This window comes from Cyprinodon variegatus, unplaced genomic scaffold (genome assembly GCF_000732505.1).
Source record: "Cyprinodon variegatus isolate N-32 unplaced genomic scaffold, C_variegatus-1.0 Scaffold358, whole genome shotgun sequence".
Taxonomy (NCBI): Eukaryota; Metazoa; Chordata; class Actinopteri; order Cyprinodontiformes; family Cyprinodontidae; genus Cyprinodon; species Cyprinodon variegatus.
Window position 1 is genome coordinate 708,464 of NW_015150811.1, and position 17,196 is coordinate 725,659.

Consider the following 17,196-nt stretch of genomic DNA (forward strand, 5'->3'; position numbering starts at 1 on the left):
GCGTTTATGTGTGAACTTTGTTTGTACCTGGACACATCTTGTGCATTATTGATTCTTGCTGCCTCCAGAAGAGCATCACCTGGCAATTTTCAAAAACACGGCATTAATATTAGTACACAATAGAAAGCGGTGGGTATCATCAGTTATTGTGTCCAATTTTTATTCAATAATATTTATAAATCTTTCTGGCATACTTGTGTATTTTTGAGAATCTTTTTATATTTTTATTGAAAATACAATTAACTATTAAGTGGCTGTTCGACATAACTGTGTACCTTTGTTATCTGAGTCTTTCCTCAGGCAAAAGGCCACCGCTGCGGCTGTCAGCACCCCAGCTGAGGCCAGTCCGGCTCGGCTGGCATCTCCACCTGAACCCCGGCTCCCGCTTCCACCGCTCTGCTTGCCGTCCTCCCAGTATTGGTTGTTTTGGCGCCCTCTGCTGGCCAAAGCCGCCCATGAACTACGGCGATTCTCAAGGTTTGACAGCCATCTTGGGGCGAGGTGGTGGTACTGCACAGAATGGTTCACGCTGGTACCAGCGGTCTCCTCTGACAAAATCCCCCTCCTAGAGACCCGGGACGTGGATACGATGGGGTTGCGGTTGGTCTCCGCCGGTGTTTGAACTGCGGCTCCGCTGGCGCTGGTCTGAAGCACCCGAGCACACGGTGACAGGCTGCGCGACCTTCGCGTCAGTAGTCTGGTTGGAACGGATGATAACATTGCAATAAACTAAAACAACAACCTGAGATGTAGATAAAATCCTTAGCAGGAGAGCGACCGATGAGCTTTATATTCCGTGAACCAAAAGCACCGCGCCGGTTCAGGTGTAGCTTCCTCCGCTCTTTAAACAGCCATGTAGTTAACTGAAAATAACCGTTTCACCTCATCTAGCCTGGACGTCACTGGAACCCGCGGTGCATTCTGGGAAATTGGGTTCTTCTAGAAAAAATGTGTAAACGGCGTTTGTTATGACGAAATGTTATGTCACTCAGCTGTGACGCTTTTATTTGACATTTGCTTTACTTTGGCTAAGATTTAGAAAAAAAGGATACAATTTTTGGCCAACTAAATTGAAAATTAACTAATTTGAGAAAGAAAAATATTATTGTATGTAAAACAATTGTTAAACTAAAACGTTCATTTATATTTGCCATGTATGGGGCTCAGCTTATGTTGATAGTATTTATTAAAATGAGAAAATATATTTAAGCATTATAATCCTGTGGTAATCTTTAAAAGAGTGTTCTGCAGAGTACGGAAGAGGATTAGGACCCCTGGAAAATAAAGTTAACAGATTTTAAAAAATATTATTTCAGTTTAATATGGGAAAAATTCAGAATTTTGACTTTAATCTCAGAATTCTGACTTTTTTTCTCAGAAATCTGACTTTGTTTCAAAATGCTGGCCAGAAAAAGTCTAAAAGGAGAAAAAATAATGACAAGGTCCCCTTGTTCACCTACAGTAATCTGAACCTTGAACTTCATGAAATGTGAAATCTACAGGGAGGGAAAACAGTCCACCTCTCTGAACAGTGTCTGGGAGACTGTGGAGGCTGCTGCACGCAATCTGGATCACAAACAGATCAAGACACTGACAGAATCTATGGATGGAAGGCTTTTCAGCATCATGGTGAAGAAATGTGGTTATATTGGTCACTGATTTGTTTTTGGGGGTTTTTTGGCTTTTTATTAATGCCACAACTGTTGATTTCTGAATTTTGAGTGTTTATATTGGTTAACCTGGTGAAAACAAACAAGTGAGATGGGTATATATTTGTTTTGTTTTTTTACGTGGCCTAATAATTCTGCACAGTATATATTTACCTGCACACACGGACATTCTCATAAAATGGCCAAATCTAAACAAAAACAAACAAAGAAAAAAAAAATCAACTTCCAAAAATATAACACTTTGACATTAAGGATTCTTTTGGGTTGATTGAGAACACAATTGTGGCCCAATAATAAAACAATCCTCAAATACAACTTGCCTAATAATTCTACACACAGTGTAAAGAGATTTGTTTTTGTGGAATAAAGAGGTAACATGTGCTTTCTAGCCTTTAAAACTGAGCTTTTAAAAACTAAATGGTTAGAAATTTAATTCCCAAGTCCACTAACAGATTAAATGTAAATGTTTCAGGACATATGCTACAACGGTTGCATTCTGTTTGTCAGGCCACTAAAACTTGAGAATCCGACTTGACTCAAGAACATCTGCCTTTAGATAGGAAGAAAAATGGGTGGACCTTGATGATTTTCTGTTCTATTGCAATGCACTAGTATGCAGAAAGTACAATGCAGAAATGTTAAATGCATTAAAGAGATCCATATATAAGTTCCTTTTATACAAAAGTGGAGCCGATATCTAGAGGAATAATAGAAGGGAAGAGAATATAAGAGAATGGAATAGAAAATCTGCTTATTGTCCCACAATGGGGTAACTCTGGTGTTTACAGCAGCAAAAAGAGTATAGAAAAAAATGGTCAAACAAATATGGACCTTGGCAAAAATTTATAAGAATAACATAACAGTGAAGATTTAAAAGATAAACAATTAAATATTGTACTGTAAAATATTTTAACATTATAAAAACTAAGGTGATTTGATTTATTAATCCAGCCTCATCAGGACCAACAAACCATGTATTGTGTTACTATTGTCATTAAGCATGAACACCACTAGATGGCGTGAGAACATCTCTTCTAAATGATACAAAATTTGAAAAAAAAAAAAAAAAATGAAACATATATTTCAGATTGAGACTAAAAATTACTGAAAAAGATGTTCCCATGTGTAATTCAGCCCGAGTTAATAATCATACTAGGTTTGGTAAAATTGCATGTAGTGAAATTATTATATTGATGAATTACTTTATCATCAAAATATATCGGAAGGACATCAGCATATTGTTTTTAACTTTTTATTTAATATTTATTTGGAAATTAAAATATGTTAAGGTTTAAAAAATGTTTCAACCTTTATATTTATTTATGTTAATGTATATTAATAATAATTGTTAATGTTACACATTTTCTGGCTTCCCCTGAATTTTTTCTTTCAATTTTTTTCATCAAAAAGCAGAAGATCAGCCTGCTGTATGTTAACATTGCTGAGGTGGAGCTCAAACATGAGAGGAAATTCAGTACATCGTAGTCACTTCCTATAATATTTATATCTGAATAAATACCACTGATGTTCTCCCTTAGTCTTATTGCATTGTTTCCTGTAGCAGAGATAATTCTGCTGTTGATAAAAACAAATTTAACGTACAATTAAAGCACCAGACTGATGAAATTAATCAGTATGAGGTTATGCAGAGATGTTTTTTAGGTATCCCAGGTTATATAAATGGATATTGTCTAAACTTAGCACAATAGGTAAATCAATTTGCATATGGTTGATTATCTCACTATATATCAGCTAATGCTTTTACCTTTGAATATTAGCCACAAACTAAAATAAAAAGCAACAAATGAGTGGGCTTCCCTGCATGGAACTACAGTTATAATGTTTTAGATTGTGTGCTGGTGGCAGACGTTGTCCCTCAGCAGACATGAATCATCAAGATGAAACATATTCTGCCAGCATAAATCTGCTGGCACCTTTCAGATGTGTCAGTGTGGGTTTGCTGTCATAAAATACTTGACATTAATTTCCTCTTGGAACACATCTGTTATGACACTCTGCATTCCCACTACTGAGGCCCAGTAAAGGCTGTCCACGTGAGCCAAAACATTGTGTTCCTGGGAAATGCTTATCTGAGCAGCTGGCAGGGGTAGGTAGGTAATGGCCATTGCATCCGTTTCTATGAGTCTAACGGGAAAAACACCTCACAGTGGTTTCATAAAATTCTCACAGTTTTGGGTAAAAAGTGAATTTTATGCACTAAAATGTTGATTTCACACATTTTCATTTAAGGTAATCCCTGAAAGTAGAGCTGATATGTTATACCGGTAAGCTAAACTGGCATCTAGCTAAAGAAGAGAGTAGTAAGATATTTAAAAGTTCAATAATTTGAAAGATCACCTCTGAATTACCGAGTTTCTGTTAATGATTCCTCTTGACAACAACTTTTAGCATCTCTTCAAGCTGTTGATTTTGCTAAAAAAGGTTTTTTTTTTGTCAACCATCCATTGTAATGTAAAAAAAATTGCCTCAATGTGGAAATGTACATATCCTTGTTTATCACAGACTTGATTCTTGGTGGTTCTCGAGTTGCTCATAGACATTCAAACCCATTTTGTTCTTTTTTTTTTTTTTTGCATTGGCATCTTGTGTGAAAAGGTTTTAAATCAGGATAATGTGACACCAGTTTTAAGGGTCTGACTAGTCCATTTTTTCTTAAGGCTTCTTGAAACTGAACAATTCAAGGGCGAAATATATCAAGGTGGAACCAAATTCTCACTTTTCTTCTCCTTTAAAAAAAAAAAAGACTTTGATTGTACAGTAGATATTGGAAAAGGATCAGTTCCAAGGCTTACATTCATAAAACACACACAAACTAAACCCCCTAATAACTAATCAAGGCAAGCTTTGACATCTACATAGCAGAGGTTGTTGTTTGAAGTTCTACAGAAACACAAAGCAACTCACCGGATCACTGGAAGCTCTATTTTTGTTTTGTAGTGGTTCTGCCAGAGGCCCTGAATCTAGTGAGGAATCTATGGTGGGAAGCTAAAGATTAGGGTGATGGTACAGAGTCCTGCAAACCTCAAAGACTCTGAGATAATCACTAAAGAATAATTATAATATCAAAGGGGAAATACAACAAGACAATATACTGAAAAACATGCCAATTATCGAGAAGAGTAGAACAAATTTTAACTAATTATCTTTCCAGTATAAATGTTTTTAACCATAAACTGTTCTTCACTGTATGATCCCTTAAACATTAACCAGCTAATGTGGAACCAGACATTTTTGCGAAGAAAGCAGAGTTTTTTGTAAAATGTTCCTTTTTGAAAGATAAAAAATAAATGGTAAAATTCACATCATTTAGGGGCTGCAGGAAAATTATGGACAAATGACAGATTTAAACTTTCTCTCTGAAATACGTGGACATTTGTAGTAAAGATGAAATAGAAATGAAATATTTAACATTTGAGTACATCTAAACATTTTTAAAGTACACTGCAGAACAAGCGAATACGTTAAAAATATTCTCCAAAAAGCCAACAGGAGGCAGGCTTCTTCAAAACTAAAATACCAAGGCTCATACTTGCGGTTGATAAGTTTTTTTGTCACTATTATTTTCTTAGTTAATGCAACAATTTTAATCTTACATGATAAATAAAGTTATGGCTGGACTGAAATAAGAATAAAATGGACTTAAAAAGTCAGCCGAGTAACTGCTGGGTTAACACAGTAAATAATAGGTAGATAAAAAACAAACAAACCTCTTCTAACTGTGGCCAATCTAAACCTTGAGAGTTATCAATCCCAGGGTTTCATCTGTGCACCTGAAGGCAGCACTTACTGCACCACAACTTCTGCAGAGGCGTAGCCAGAAAATGTTTATTAGGGGGGCCAGAAAATAACCAATGTACACTGAGGGGTGGCACCAGAACCTCAGGGTCAATCTACACTCTTCCAAAAGGAAAATTAACCGGCAAAAAAATCCAGACAATTTATACTTCCCTACAGCCTTTGTTAACAAATAGATGCATATATCTAAACATCTGTGCTTTATAGATAAAAGGTATAGTGGATAAAATCCTTTCAGGTTTGAGTTCTGGGGCGGACATATTTTCCTTTGTTTTCACTTACCTACTTTTATCAACAATCATTCTGGATAAAATTGATATTTACAAGTACTAATATCTACATAAATTGATTATTTAATAAAGTTTTATTAAAATAGTTATTTATCTATGATTTCACTGAAAGCTCCTAGATGACTTGCAGAGACACATCATTTTCTCTTTACCCCATAAAACACAAAATCTAGTTCTGAAAAGAGCAGGAATTCTGTACTTATCATCTTTAATGCTAGTATTTTAATGTGCATAATTAACCACAGTGTTTTTGTTGTCAAGTAAATGTTAATATATGAAAATTTTAAATGTTTTCAATATTCTACTTGAGAGTATTACTGCTGCCACTGTCTGTATTAAGCCGGGTGTGCACTGTGCAATTTTTTTTTCAATCGTTGCAAGCAGCTGCAGCTCACACTGTACGACGAAACCCTGCGGTTTCGTCGTACAGTGTGAGCTCACAGCTCACGATGCATGTTTGGCCCGACGCTCTGATGCAATCTACATGCTCACACTGTACGACTATAAAACACGTCGGACTCAGCTGCGCAGTGAGATGGAGCTGCTATGACTCGTCTATCTGGAAGCCAAACAAATAGAAGGGGAATATGAAGCTCACTATAGTGAAACGCGTTGCCTTGGCAATTTGTGCAATTTTGTGCTGAAAGCCCTAAAAAGAAAAGGTGACGACGTATTTGGAAAAAAGACCTGGCTGAGCAAACGTGGCTACCACGGTCTGTCAGTTTTACAGACAGAACTCGCTGCTGTGTTTACATCTTAGAGGAATAAGAAAAAGGAGAATCCTTGTTTGCGCACCGAGCGATTTGCCCACGACGAGGCTCATGATTCCTGATCAGAAGGTGGTCATGACAGGCTGATTGTCCCTCGTTACCCCCGTACACTATATGACTCACGACACACGATCAGGCTGAAAGTCGGACCGATCGAAAGATTCTGGCATGACTGGAAAATCCCCGGAAAATCGCACAGTGTACGCCCGGCTTTAGAGTTAAAAAATAAATAAATAAATAAAATAAAAAGGGTCATGGCCACCCCTGGCCCCCCATCATGCTCCTCCCCTGTACTTCTGGGCTTACATCTTAGGCATCTCAAAACAAAAGCTTTACAGAGCGATTACGTAGATTATAGAAAAAAACGTATTTCAGCCTAAAGTAGTAAGCTTAACAAGAAAAAATATCTTAACGCCACACATGAGCATGTAGAAGCTCTGAGCGTTACGAGGAGCACCTGAAGGTAACACGGGGAGGTGCAATTGAATGAAGCCTCTCCTGCGCCGCTAGGTTCCTCCTCCTCCTCTTCCTTTTATTTCTCCTGCTCGCATCTTTTTCACCACCTGCCGCAGCTGCAACGGAGAGATGGAGACCTTCCTGTGATTACTGTTAAGCTGCTGGAAAGACCATCCGGCCAGGGAAGGACAGAGAGACAGCAAGGGGTGAGGAGCAGGAAGGGGGACCGCGGACAGAAACATATGGTTGGACAGAGGAGCGATTTTTGTTTCTTTTTTTCCCCTGAGGACTGCTTAAACGAACAGAAACTTATTCACCCACCGGTATATCCGCCAATGACACCCCGCTAACCTCAGTTTTAAGCCTTAGAGCTCACCTGCTCCTGTCACACCTCTGTCTCATTACTTATTGCGCTCTTTAAAGCTGCCTGCACGCGCTGAACGCACAGACGCTCACAGAGAGCGTCACGAGACGCGGTACAGCCTTTATACCAGCTTCCTGTAATTAGATAACTTATTTTCTCAGAGGTGGAGGTAATATATTCGGTTTCTTTTCGCCCTTTTTTTTTTTTAGCATAAGGCTGTTTTTCCAGTGAGAGTCTCCTCCTCCTGCAGCTCCTCAGCCATGTCTGGACACACTGTGACCATCCCGGACGACAGGGCGTTCGCCAGCTTCAAGGCGGAGTGTCTGTGTGAAGAGGGCTGGACCATGACCTACAGCAAGGCGGGCATCACGGTGTGGACCCAGGTGCTGGAGGAAGGCAAGTCCGTCCATAAAATTAAGGTAAGGCAACAGATTTCAGTGTTCTGAAGCCCACAGGTGCATCTCAGTCAACCCTAATATTTAGAGATTAATTTCAGCAACTCTCTACAAAAACAGTGACACTTGTAGGCCTATATTAAAATGAATTGGATATGATAAGAAGATGTGTCTTTTAAAAACAGTAATATTGTCATTGCCCACACAACTGTTATGGCCGTTTCCCCTGCAGACAGCTGCCTAGACTTTGCACAAGCCAGGTAAACCACAAATTGACTCTGTGGCAAACAACAGGGCTGTATCGAAGGGAATTAAAGGGAAGTTGAGCAGAAGGAAAAAAGGGTGCATAAACAAAAGGGATAAAGCATTTTGAAGCTGCGATCTGATCTTTAACCAACAAATGTATGAATATACAACATGAGGTGCGACTGTCAGGTTCCTTAGGTTAATTCAATTCAGTTTGTGTATATATATATATATATATATATATATATATATATATATATATATATATATATATATATCATCTTAAGGCACTTTACAGTTCACCAGATCATACAGTCAAATAGATTTTCTTACATTTTCTATCTAAGTAAAACCAGTTGATTGCATCAACTCATTGACTCAAAGGCAATCCCTCACACTAAGCATGCCTATAGCGATAGTGGAGAGGAAAAACTCCCTTTTAGCAGGACGAAACCTCCAGCAGAACCAGGCTCAGTGTGAACGACTCAGGCTCAGTGCTGAGGCCGACTGGGGTTCAAGGAGACAGAAGCAGAGATACAAAGGCAGCTGTAAAAGGCGGCCCCGTCCAGGAAACATACAGCCAGGCAGATGAGCTCAGAGCCATGTCAGTGGATGAAGAGAGCACGTCCAGCCTGTCACAGTCAAGAGAAACAGGACTACACTGGAAAAACAGGCCAATCTCCAACATCTATAAATAAAGGTGTTGATGGCAGCAGCACAGCTGATATTTCTCTCCAGGATGGTGTCACAGCCAAACAGGAACAGACGAGGCGAAGCTATATGAGAAAAAGCAGAGCGAGCATAACGTTAGAGATTGAACTAAAGGATTCTGCAGAGTGGGAGAATAGAGATAGAATGATGAAAAAGCGGTCCCTATGTCCTCCAAAAGTCTAAGCCAAAGGACATTGCAGTGCGCTTGTGCTCTGAGAAGGTTGCAAGTACCCGGTTCAATCCCCACAGCCTGCACTCTGGGTTCCTGAGCAAGACCCTTAACCCCACACTGCTCCCCTGATGCAGCACAATGGCAGCCCACTGCTCCCCAAGAGGATGGATTAAATGCAGAGGTAAAATTCTTCTGTGTGAGATACATAAAGTTCAATTATTATTATTACTTGGGATAAGGAGGAAGGACTGGGCTGTTACTCATTTGTTCATATGAAAGTCATGGTTCTTTCCATCCGTCTCTGATAGCCAAAAATTTGAACTTTGAGTTACAAATTTCAGACAAAATGTCCTGGAAAGTCAGAATTGGGAGTCAGAGAGTTGGCAGAAGAGACTGGTACCTCAATTCTGCTTTGAAAATGGATGCTGCGCGCATCAATAATAGTTAAAGTTTCCTATTTTGACCATTTCTAGCTTTATTGTGTATGTAGCATTAAGTCAGTAGTCCAGGTGCTACTAGTTAATGTTTTGGAGAAGATTGGAATCAATAGTGTGTTAAAGGTATAGGCAGATCTTTTTAAAAAAATTGCAAAAATCCTCCACAATACAGAACACTGCGCAGAACTTCAGAGTTTATATTACTCTGCCATTCCAGTTTCAAGTTCTGAACACGCCATGAAGATCAGAGTCTGAAAAAAGGTAGGAATGGCACAGAATCATGGCTGTGAGGATTTGGGAAGCTGTATCATCTGGTGAGGGGGGTCACCTGTGCTTTATTTAAGAAGTTGGGCATTTTAGAGCATGTTGCGCTTCCCCCTGCTGACATGTTTACGGATCCCAGCAGGACTTTCAACCAACTCAGATTGCTAATTGTACCAATGCCTGGTTGCTCACCTTGATGCCACTTCTGGTCGGCACATCTTCCAGAACTAAACCCATTAGAGAATCTATGGTGTAATGATTAACCAGACCTAAAGATGAAGGTCCTCTTAAAATAACTTGGGCTTCTTGATCACTTTAACAATTACAGGTTGATAACCCCCATGTCCTGCTACACTGATACAGTAATTCATGCAAATGTAGTCTCAACTTATGAGTGCATAAACATCATAGAGTACATGAACATACTCCTTAGTACGACGGCATTTGTTTAATATAATTTTTTTTTAAATTATGCTTTCCAATTTCTAGAGAAGAATACATTTTTGGCGACTTTTTGTTTTTAAAACCATGATAATTTAAATTCACATGAATGAGCCATCAAATTAGAATACCCTTTATAACGGATCTATGTGCAACATTAAAAGAAAGTCAGGGCGTCAGCATAAACACATCCTAGTAGCACAATGTAGATGCGAGGAAGAGCTCTGTTGAATTCCCACATGCTCTAAACTGCTGACATGCTGTAGCTGCTGCTTTATGCTGCAGGGCCCATTGCAGGTTTACAAAAACCCTAAAAAAGGGAACAAAAACATTTTTTAATGTTGTTCATTTATAATCGCAAAGATACAAAACTGACGAGGAAAGGCTTGAGTAACACATCCTGTTTTAGATGTTTGCAGTGGAGCTGCACTCCGAGAGAAAATCCCCTTTATTAAACAGAAGGAGAGCAGGTGGGAAAACCTATGAAACAAACATTTGTTCCACTCCCCCAAGATAAAGAGCCACTGTTGGTAAACCATTGTTTTACATCAGTATTTGGAACTTTTTTATATTTGATCCCATCTACCCCAAACTTAAGTGTATTTCACTAGGATTTAAAATGATAGAGCAACACAAAAAGGCAGATAATTCTAAAGATTTTAAACATAGATGGGTTTAAAGTTTCATTATTTAAAAATGCGGTGTGCATTTGTCTTGCTTCCCTTTTTTTCTGATTGCCAAACATTGCCAAAAAACTGTCTTAAGAATTGGGCTTCATTAGTGAATGAAACAGGTCTGCTTGTACCATTTATACATTTTATAACATTCAATGTAAATGCAGCTGTTTCATTCCATAGATGTACCTTTATGGAAAATAAAAAGCATGGTGTGATTAGCATCTGATACTGATGCAGAAGTCTGGGTACATCATCTTGAAAACACTCATTATGCAATGAAACATGGTAATGGCAGCATTATGGTGTGGGTTTTTTTTTTCCCAGGAGGGGTAAAAGAACTTACACAGGGAAATCAACAAAGAGACCTTGTTAAAGGATACAAAAAAAAAAAAATCAAAAATAGGCATAAGTTTTCCTTCCAGGATAATGACCTTAAACACAATGGCCCAGTACTGCTACAGCTGTTTTTGCAGTATAAGATTGCTCTACATAGTCAGGAGTCTTATACAAAAGCAGTACTTTTTCTACTGTGTTAACATGCAGATTTATTCAATTTTCCCAAACAAAGGTAATAAGGCTTCCTGATTTAATATAAAAAACAGTAAACCATTTTTAAGTGTAATTAACAGTTTTAGAAACCACTGTTGTGTCCAATTCAACCTTTCCTACCTTCTACATAAGCACGCATTTATTTTTTAGGTCATAGTAGTTAGGTAAAAACATGATGGATTTAGACTGACAGACATTATATTTGTTTGAATGTTATATCATTTGAACTGCCATAACCTTTCTTTTGTTCTGTATCTGCAGCGTGAGGAGTTGTATAAACAAATGCTTATCTGTTAAGAGTGTCTCACAATGCTGATCAAGCATATCGGAACAAGAATAGTCTCTTGAACAGTACTGTGCATATCTGCTATACTGGTGCACTGATAAGGAAAGGAATCCTCTTTGTTTCAACCAGAAAGCATGGTTGCTAACACAGACTAAAGAAAGAAACACAGCTACAGAGACAGTGACAACTAAAGAAAAATGTAAAGTTCCAGATGAAGCAGCCCATCAAAATTTAGTAAAATGACAACAAAAAAAGGTTAACTTTATCTTAGATAAAACAGAGAAACATGATGTTATTCTTATGAAATAAAGACAACCAACTATGGTGTTTCAGACCATTATTAGACACAGTTATATTCATAGTCTACACACTCGCCCCACCCTGTTATAGAGGAACAAATGATATGTAGGTTAGACATTTGTGCTCTCACAGAGACTATTTTATAATGTTCACTCTCTGAAGTGGTCTGAATCAATAGCTGTTGCAACACTTTCTTTGTGCGAGCTACAGGAAAGTTTCCAATGTAATAAAAATGAAAAAAAAAAAAAAAAAAGTTATTTATCGTAATAAAAGTGAGTGAGATATTCCGGAGTTTGAGTTCACTGATCTTTACAACAACAGATCTTTGAAAGGAAGGTCGTTTAAAAAAGGTTGCATTGTCTGCTGCAGTTTCCATGACGAATTTTATGATTCTTATTTTTGCATAGATCATATATGTAGATCCACTATCAAAGAAAGTTCAGGAAAGGAAATTCAAGCCTTGCAGCACTTTTTCTGTATTGCCAAATAAAACGTGGAATAAAATAAAGTGCATCCTATTCAGATTCTAAAATGAATTGATGCTTCTTTGTTCCTTTACCAATATTTGCCTCAGAATCAGAATCCCTTTACTGTCATTATATGCTATACAATGACCTTAAAAGCCTCCAACATCAGTGCATATACAGAGTAAAAAAAAAAAATTAAAAATTGAATATCTTAACATTTACTATGTATAGTGTATATATATCCCAACATTTTTCATAATTGTCTGAAGACGATTTAATAGGCACTCTGACCTTCTCCCAGAAATACTCCAGACTAAAATATTTGTTCACTGTTGATTTTTAAGTATATTCTTTTTAGATTTTAGTCTTTTTTTTTTTTTTTTATGATGTGAGGGACTTGTGGTAATATGCATTGAGTCATCCCCATTATCTCGTCAGAGACAGACAGTTGGTAATTTCTTTGTGGTTGATGTTGCAGCATGATTAGGACCTTTTCTGTACTAATTTTAGCCGTTGCGGATGATAAAAACGCTCCATACTCTCCAACTGTGAGCTGCAAAATCCTGTCTTTCAAAAGCTTTCGCGCTTCAGAACGCCCCTACCTCTGAGCTGCACCCGGTTTTGTTTCAGACTGTTTAGGCTCAAACTACAGCAACACTCATAACCTTACTTTATTTAATCACTGTGTTTGCAGTGGATCTGTGTTAAATTGACCATACTGTCACTCCTTCGTTGATAGCTAAGTATAATTTGATTCAACCTGCCAACATCAGCAAAGCAGAGCTTAAAAAACAACATATGGATGTTTAAAAACATGGTCAGTAAGATGTCCCGAAAATTATAGGAATGAAGAAGAAAATAAACCAATAATCAACTAGATTAAAGAATAAAATGAATGCTTCTGTCCTTTTATATGAATGTGGCTATCTTTATGTGTCAAACAGTTTGACCTAATTGCTCAAAGCCTCTCCTGATCAACACCCTCTTTATGGTCTAAAATAATCTCTGCCAAAATCTCATTTGGACTTTTTCTTGATCTAAGCAGAGTTTCTATAAGCTCCTAAGCACAAAAAAGCAAGCAAACAAAAAAAGCTAACAAACTATACAAAATCCTTCGTACTGAATCATCATCTAGTAAAAGAAACCACATATGTGGCGATTTCATGTCCTCCGTTTGGCTTTTTAGAGTAGATGTAGATGCGGTAGATGTTGGTCTGTTCAGTGCCAGCTATAACCAGGTCAATTACTGTAGATTACCCAGAACCTGGATGGGTATGGGTGATGGGTAACAAAGCTGTGTTTCTAAATTTACAGTCATTAAGTTTAAGACTGTGGATATTCACATAAAGAAGAGGGAGTGGACAAATACTGCTTATTGATTACAGGAAGAAACTCTGAAAGGCTCACAGCTTTTTTTTTTTTTTCCATTAGAAACCCGCTCTAATGCAAAAGGTTTGGACAGGAAACCAAAGGGCAGTTGTGGTTTTCTTATTTATCTTATCCTGGTCTGGTTTGGTATGTGGAAACAAAGCCTGTGGGGGGGGAAAGGCACACATTTACACTTTAGACCTAGAATCTTAATGTCTGCAATCATCTTTTCAATCTAAAGTTTTCTGATGGCCATTTATTTTGGAAGAAACTGGGACATAATACCAGTGGGGAAACAAGGGAGAGGGATCCAATAATGAGAAGAGATCAAGTTACGCTCAACGCTTTACTTTGTCAGGGGAATATACAATTTCCACAGTCCCCCCAGTCTTGGATATTGGCCCGCATCCCACAGTAGCTGACAGTAATCGGATCTTTCGGTTTTAGTTAGGACGGTAAGCAAACAGAGTTTAGATGTGGCAGCAGTCCTTTTTGCTGCTGCTGTATCCGGGTGCGAAGAGCACGAGGTAGCCTCCAGGTGTTTACTTTGTTAAATAAAGTGACGTGTGCACACAAGGGTGTGTGTCTATGCGTACGGGTGTAATCTTCATGGCCGGGGGGATAAAAAGGCGAAGCATTCACCTGTAATCTTAGTGGAGATTAACTCTTTGTTATAAGGGCTGATCATCGTGGTGTAAGTTTGCTTCGTTAACCTGTCCTATGTGTGCAAAGCAAAGGATGTGCTTATTCTTTTTATAATTTTTTTTATTCACACCAGGTGTGCTTCCCCATGACAGCTGCAGTCTGCAAACAGTTAAAGGAACACACACACACTCACACTAGTCGTTTGGGTAGGGCCTCTGTCTATAACTGACACTTTATCTTTATGTAAATATGGCCGTAACAGGAGCTTGCTTTTTACTTCACATGATATTGTCTCAACTTTTGTATCGGCCTTCCACTCTACACTAGTAGGCATTAAATGTTGTGCTTTCCTGAGTTTGGAAGCCTTTGTTTGCACTTATGATTGTGTTTTGAGAGGCTGGCAATCAGCTATGCCACAAAAACAGCTTTTCTATTTATAGACTAAATAAAAAGGATGCCGTTTTGTCGAGGCACATAGAACGGTTGATAGGAGCGAAGAAGAATGCACTTCCAAATGATCCTTAATTATAATTATTGTGCCAATTATTCAGATAATACTTGCATTAAAATGCACCTGTTCTATTCATTAATACTGACTTTAAGGTGTAGCACTAATCACTGTCATTTTATATTAAGAGCTGTATTTATCTTTGTGGCAGAGTTCTTGAAGTAAAATATAAGATAATGCAGTTATGTTCAGAAATAATAGCAACTCTTTTAAAAAAGAAGGTGTGTCGAGCTCAAATCCCTCAGCTAAATATTATTTTCATGCGAAACACAGCAGCAAAATAAATGGAAAGAAAAGCATTTAGTTAATGAAATAAAAATTTATTCAATTCAGTTTATTTATATTTCACCAATTTATAATACTTCATCTTAAGAGACTTTAGGGACAATACAGTCAGTTTAAAACATATCTGTCAAGGAAAACCACTTGTTTGCATCCAATTATTGATTGATGAGCTTGAGGCATCGATTTTCACTTGCGTTTAGTTGTTGAATCTTGAGCAATCTCTCACACCGTGCATGCATGTAGCGACAGTGGAGAGGAATATTCCCCTCTAACAGGAAAAATCCTCCTCAAGAAACCAGGCTTGGTGTAAGCGGCCATCTGCTTAGGCAGACTGGGGTTCAAAGAGATAGAAGCAGCCACACAAAAAGCAGAGATAAAAAAGGTATCTGATCGTTAACTAGTTTGACAGGTGGCCCCGTACAGGAAAGAAAATGCCAGGCAGATGAGCTCCAAGCCAATTCTCATGTAAGAGTATGAAAGAGAGTATATTCTGTTTTTCAGAGTAAAAGAAACAAGACTACTCTGAAAACAGGCCAAGCCTTAACATCTAGAAACAGATATGTTGTTGGCAGCAGCACAGTTGGTTTTCTCCAGTGTGTAGTTACAGCTTAACAGGAACAGACCAGGTGAAGCTACTATGACAGGAAAAGGCAGATAGAATATAAAGTTATGAGCGGAACTTAACAAATACTGCAGAATGGGAGAATAGAAATGGAGTGAGGTAAAGTGGTCGGATAATTCCATAAAGGATACGACTTCCTATGTCTCTGTGAATTAACACCTCTACACGCTGGTTTTCACTCACAGAAATGGCATTGAAGATGAAAAAGAAAACTTTAAAGGTTCGTGTATTGAACTTCTGCTGACTGAGAGCAGAGCTGCAGAATTAAAGGACCAGTAAAAAGCCAAGGAGTGGGAAATAAATTACAAGGGTTGTAAATGTTGTGGTTGCATTGTTAGAAAAGTAAAGAAAAAATATAATAAATTAACAAAAATTTAAAGAGAAAACATTTAGGAACACTTGAAAATATATGTACCTGAGAGAAGTTTGGAAATAGGAGAAAAATGGTAACTGCTACATTTTCTGCATATCTCTCATACGAACAAATTTCGTATCAGTTCTGATAATAGCAGCCTTGCTTCACTTTAACAGGGATTTAACAGAAATTGATATCACTGAGCACACACTGTGTGATAACAGCAATGTAGAAAACAACTCTACAGTCAGAGAGACACTTGGTATTTACTATGTGATGGAAGAAAGAATAAAAATAAGGAAGAACTCCATGAGATGATGCACAGGTTCTACCTGTTGAAACGCTTTTATATTTCCTCTTCACCTGCTTACAGGTGCATTAATCCCCCAATAAATTGCTCTGAAATATAATACATTGATCCAGTGCCATTCAACAAGCACACAAGTTTTAGCTGTAATGTTATTGAGATTACAACAGGCCATGGCAGGCCACTTTGATATTTATTAGTTTGCCTAAATATGTATTTTTGATATCTGAAAGCCATCTCCTCATTGTCAAAATGAACATTTCAAAGAAAATGACATTCTTCGTCCTCTGGCATGGGAGCTGGCTCGGAGCTCCTCTGCTCTGTTAAAAGGGAGTTTTTCCTCTCTACTGTCGCTACAAGCATGCTTAGTGTGAGGGATTGTATTTGAGTCAATGAGTCAATGCAATCAACTGGTTTTCCTTAGATAGAAAACTTTGTATCAATTTGACTGTATGATCTGGTTGAACTGTAAAGTGCCTTGAGATGACATGTGTTGTGAATTTGGCGCTATATAAATAAACTGAATTGAAAAAAATTGAATTCTTTAGATCTACAATAAATGATCTGGATGTGTAGTAATTAATTCCAGATCACCATATTCCTTCATATTGTTACTCGTCATATTTATTTTTTTATTTTGACAAGGAAGAAATCTTGCATTCAAGATAAAAAAAAAAAAATGTTTTGTCTGTCAGTCTGCTCTATCCAGAACTCTTCAAGTGGAAACATTTTTTTCACCTTGTTTAATTTCATAAAAAGTCCCCTTTAAGAAACATTTGGCTATCATATTATTAA

General features: G+C 37.8%; 2 protein-coding genes across 2 annotated transcripts in view; one reads left to right on the forward strand and one right to left on the reverse strand.

The window, feature by feature from the left end:
* Positions 1-903, reverse strand: part of clpb (ClpB homolog, mitochondrial AAA ATPase chaperonin) — a 38,604-nt gene extending 37,701 nt beyond the window's left edge. The window contains exons 1-2 of the mRNA XM_015386157.1: positions 276-903; positions 28-79 (exon numbers count right to left, since the gene is read on the reverse strand). Of these exons, the coding sequence (XP_015241643.1) occupies positions 28-79; positions 276-720 (497 nt within the window). The 5' untranslated portion in view covers positions 721-903. The remainder of the gene's footprint in view (positions 1-27; positions 80-275) is intronic.
* Positions 904-7,058: 6,155 nt separating this feature from the next.
* Positions 7,059-17,196, forward strand: part of stard10 (StAR related lipid transfer domain containing 10) — a 33,148-nt gene continuing 23,010 nt past the window's right edge. Inside the window, exons 1-2 of the mRNA XM_015386183.1 lie at positions 7,059-7,478; positions 7,576-7,785. Coding sequence (XP_015241669.1) covers positions 7,627-7,785 — 159 coding nt within the window. The 5' untranslated portion in view covers positions 7,059-7,478; positions 7,576-7,626. The remainder of the gene's footprint in view (positions 7,479-7,575; positions 7,786-17,196) is intronic.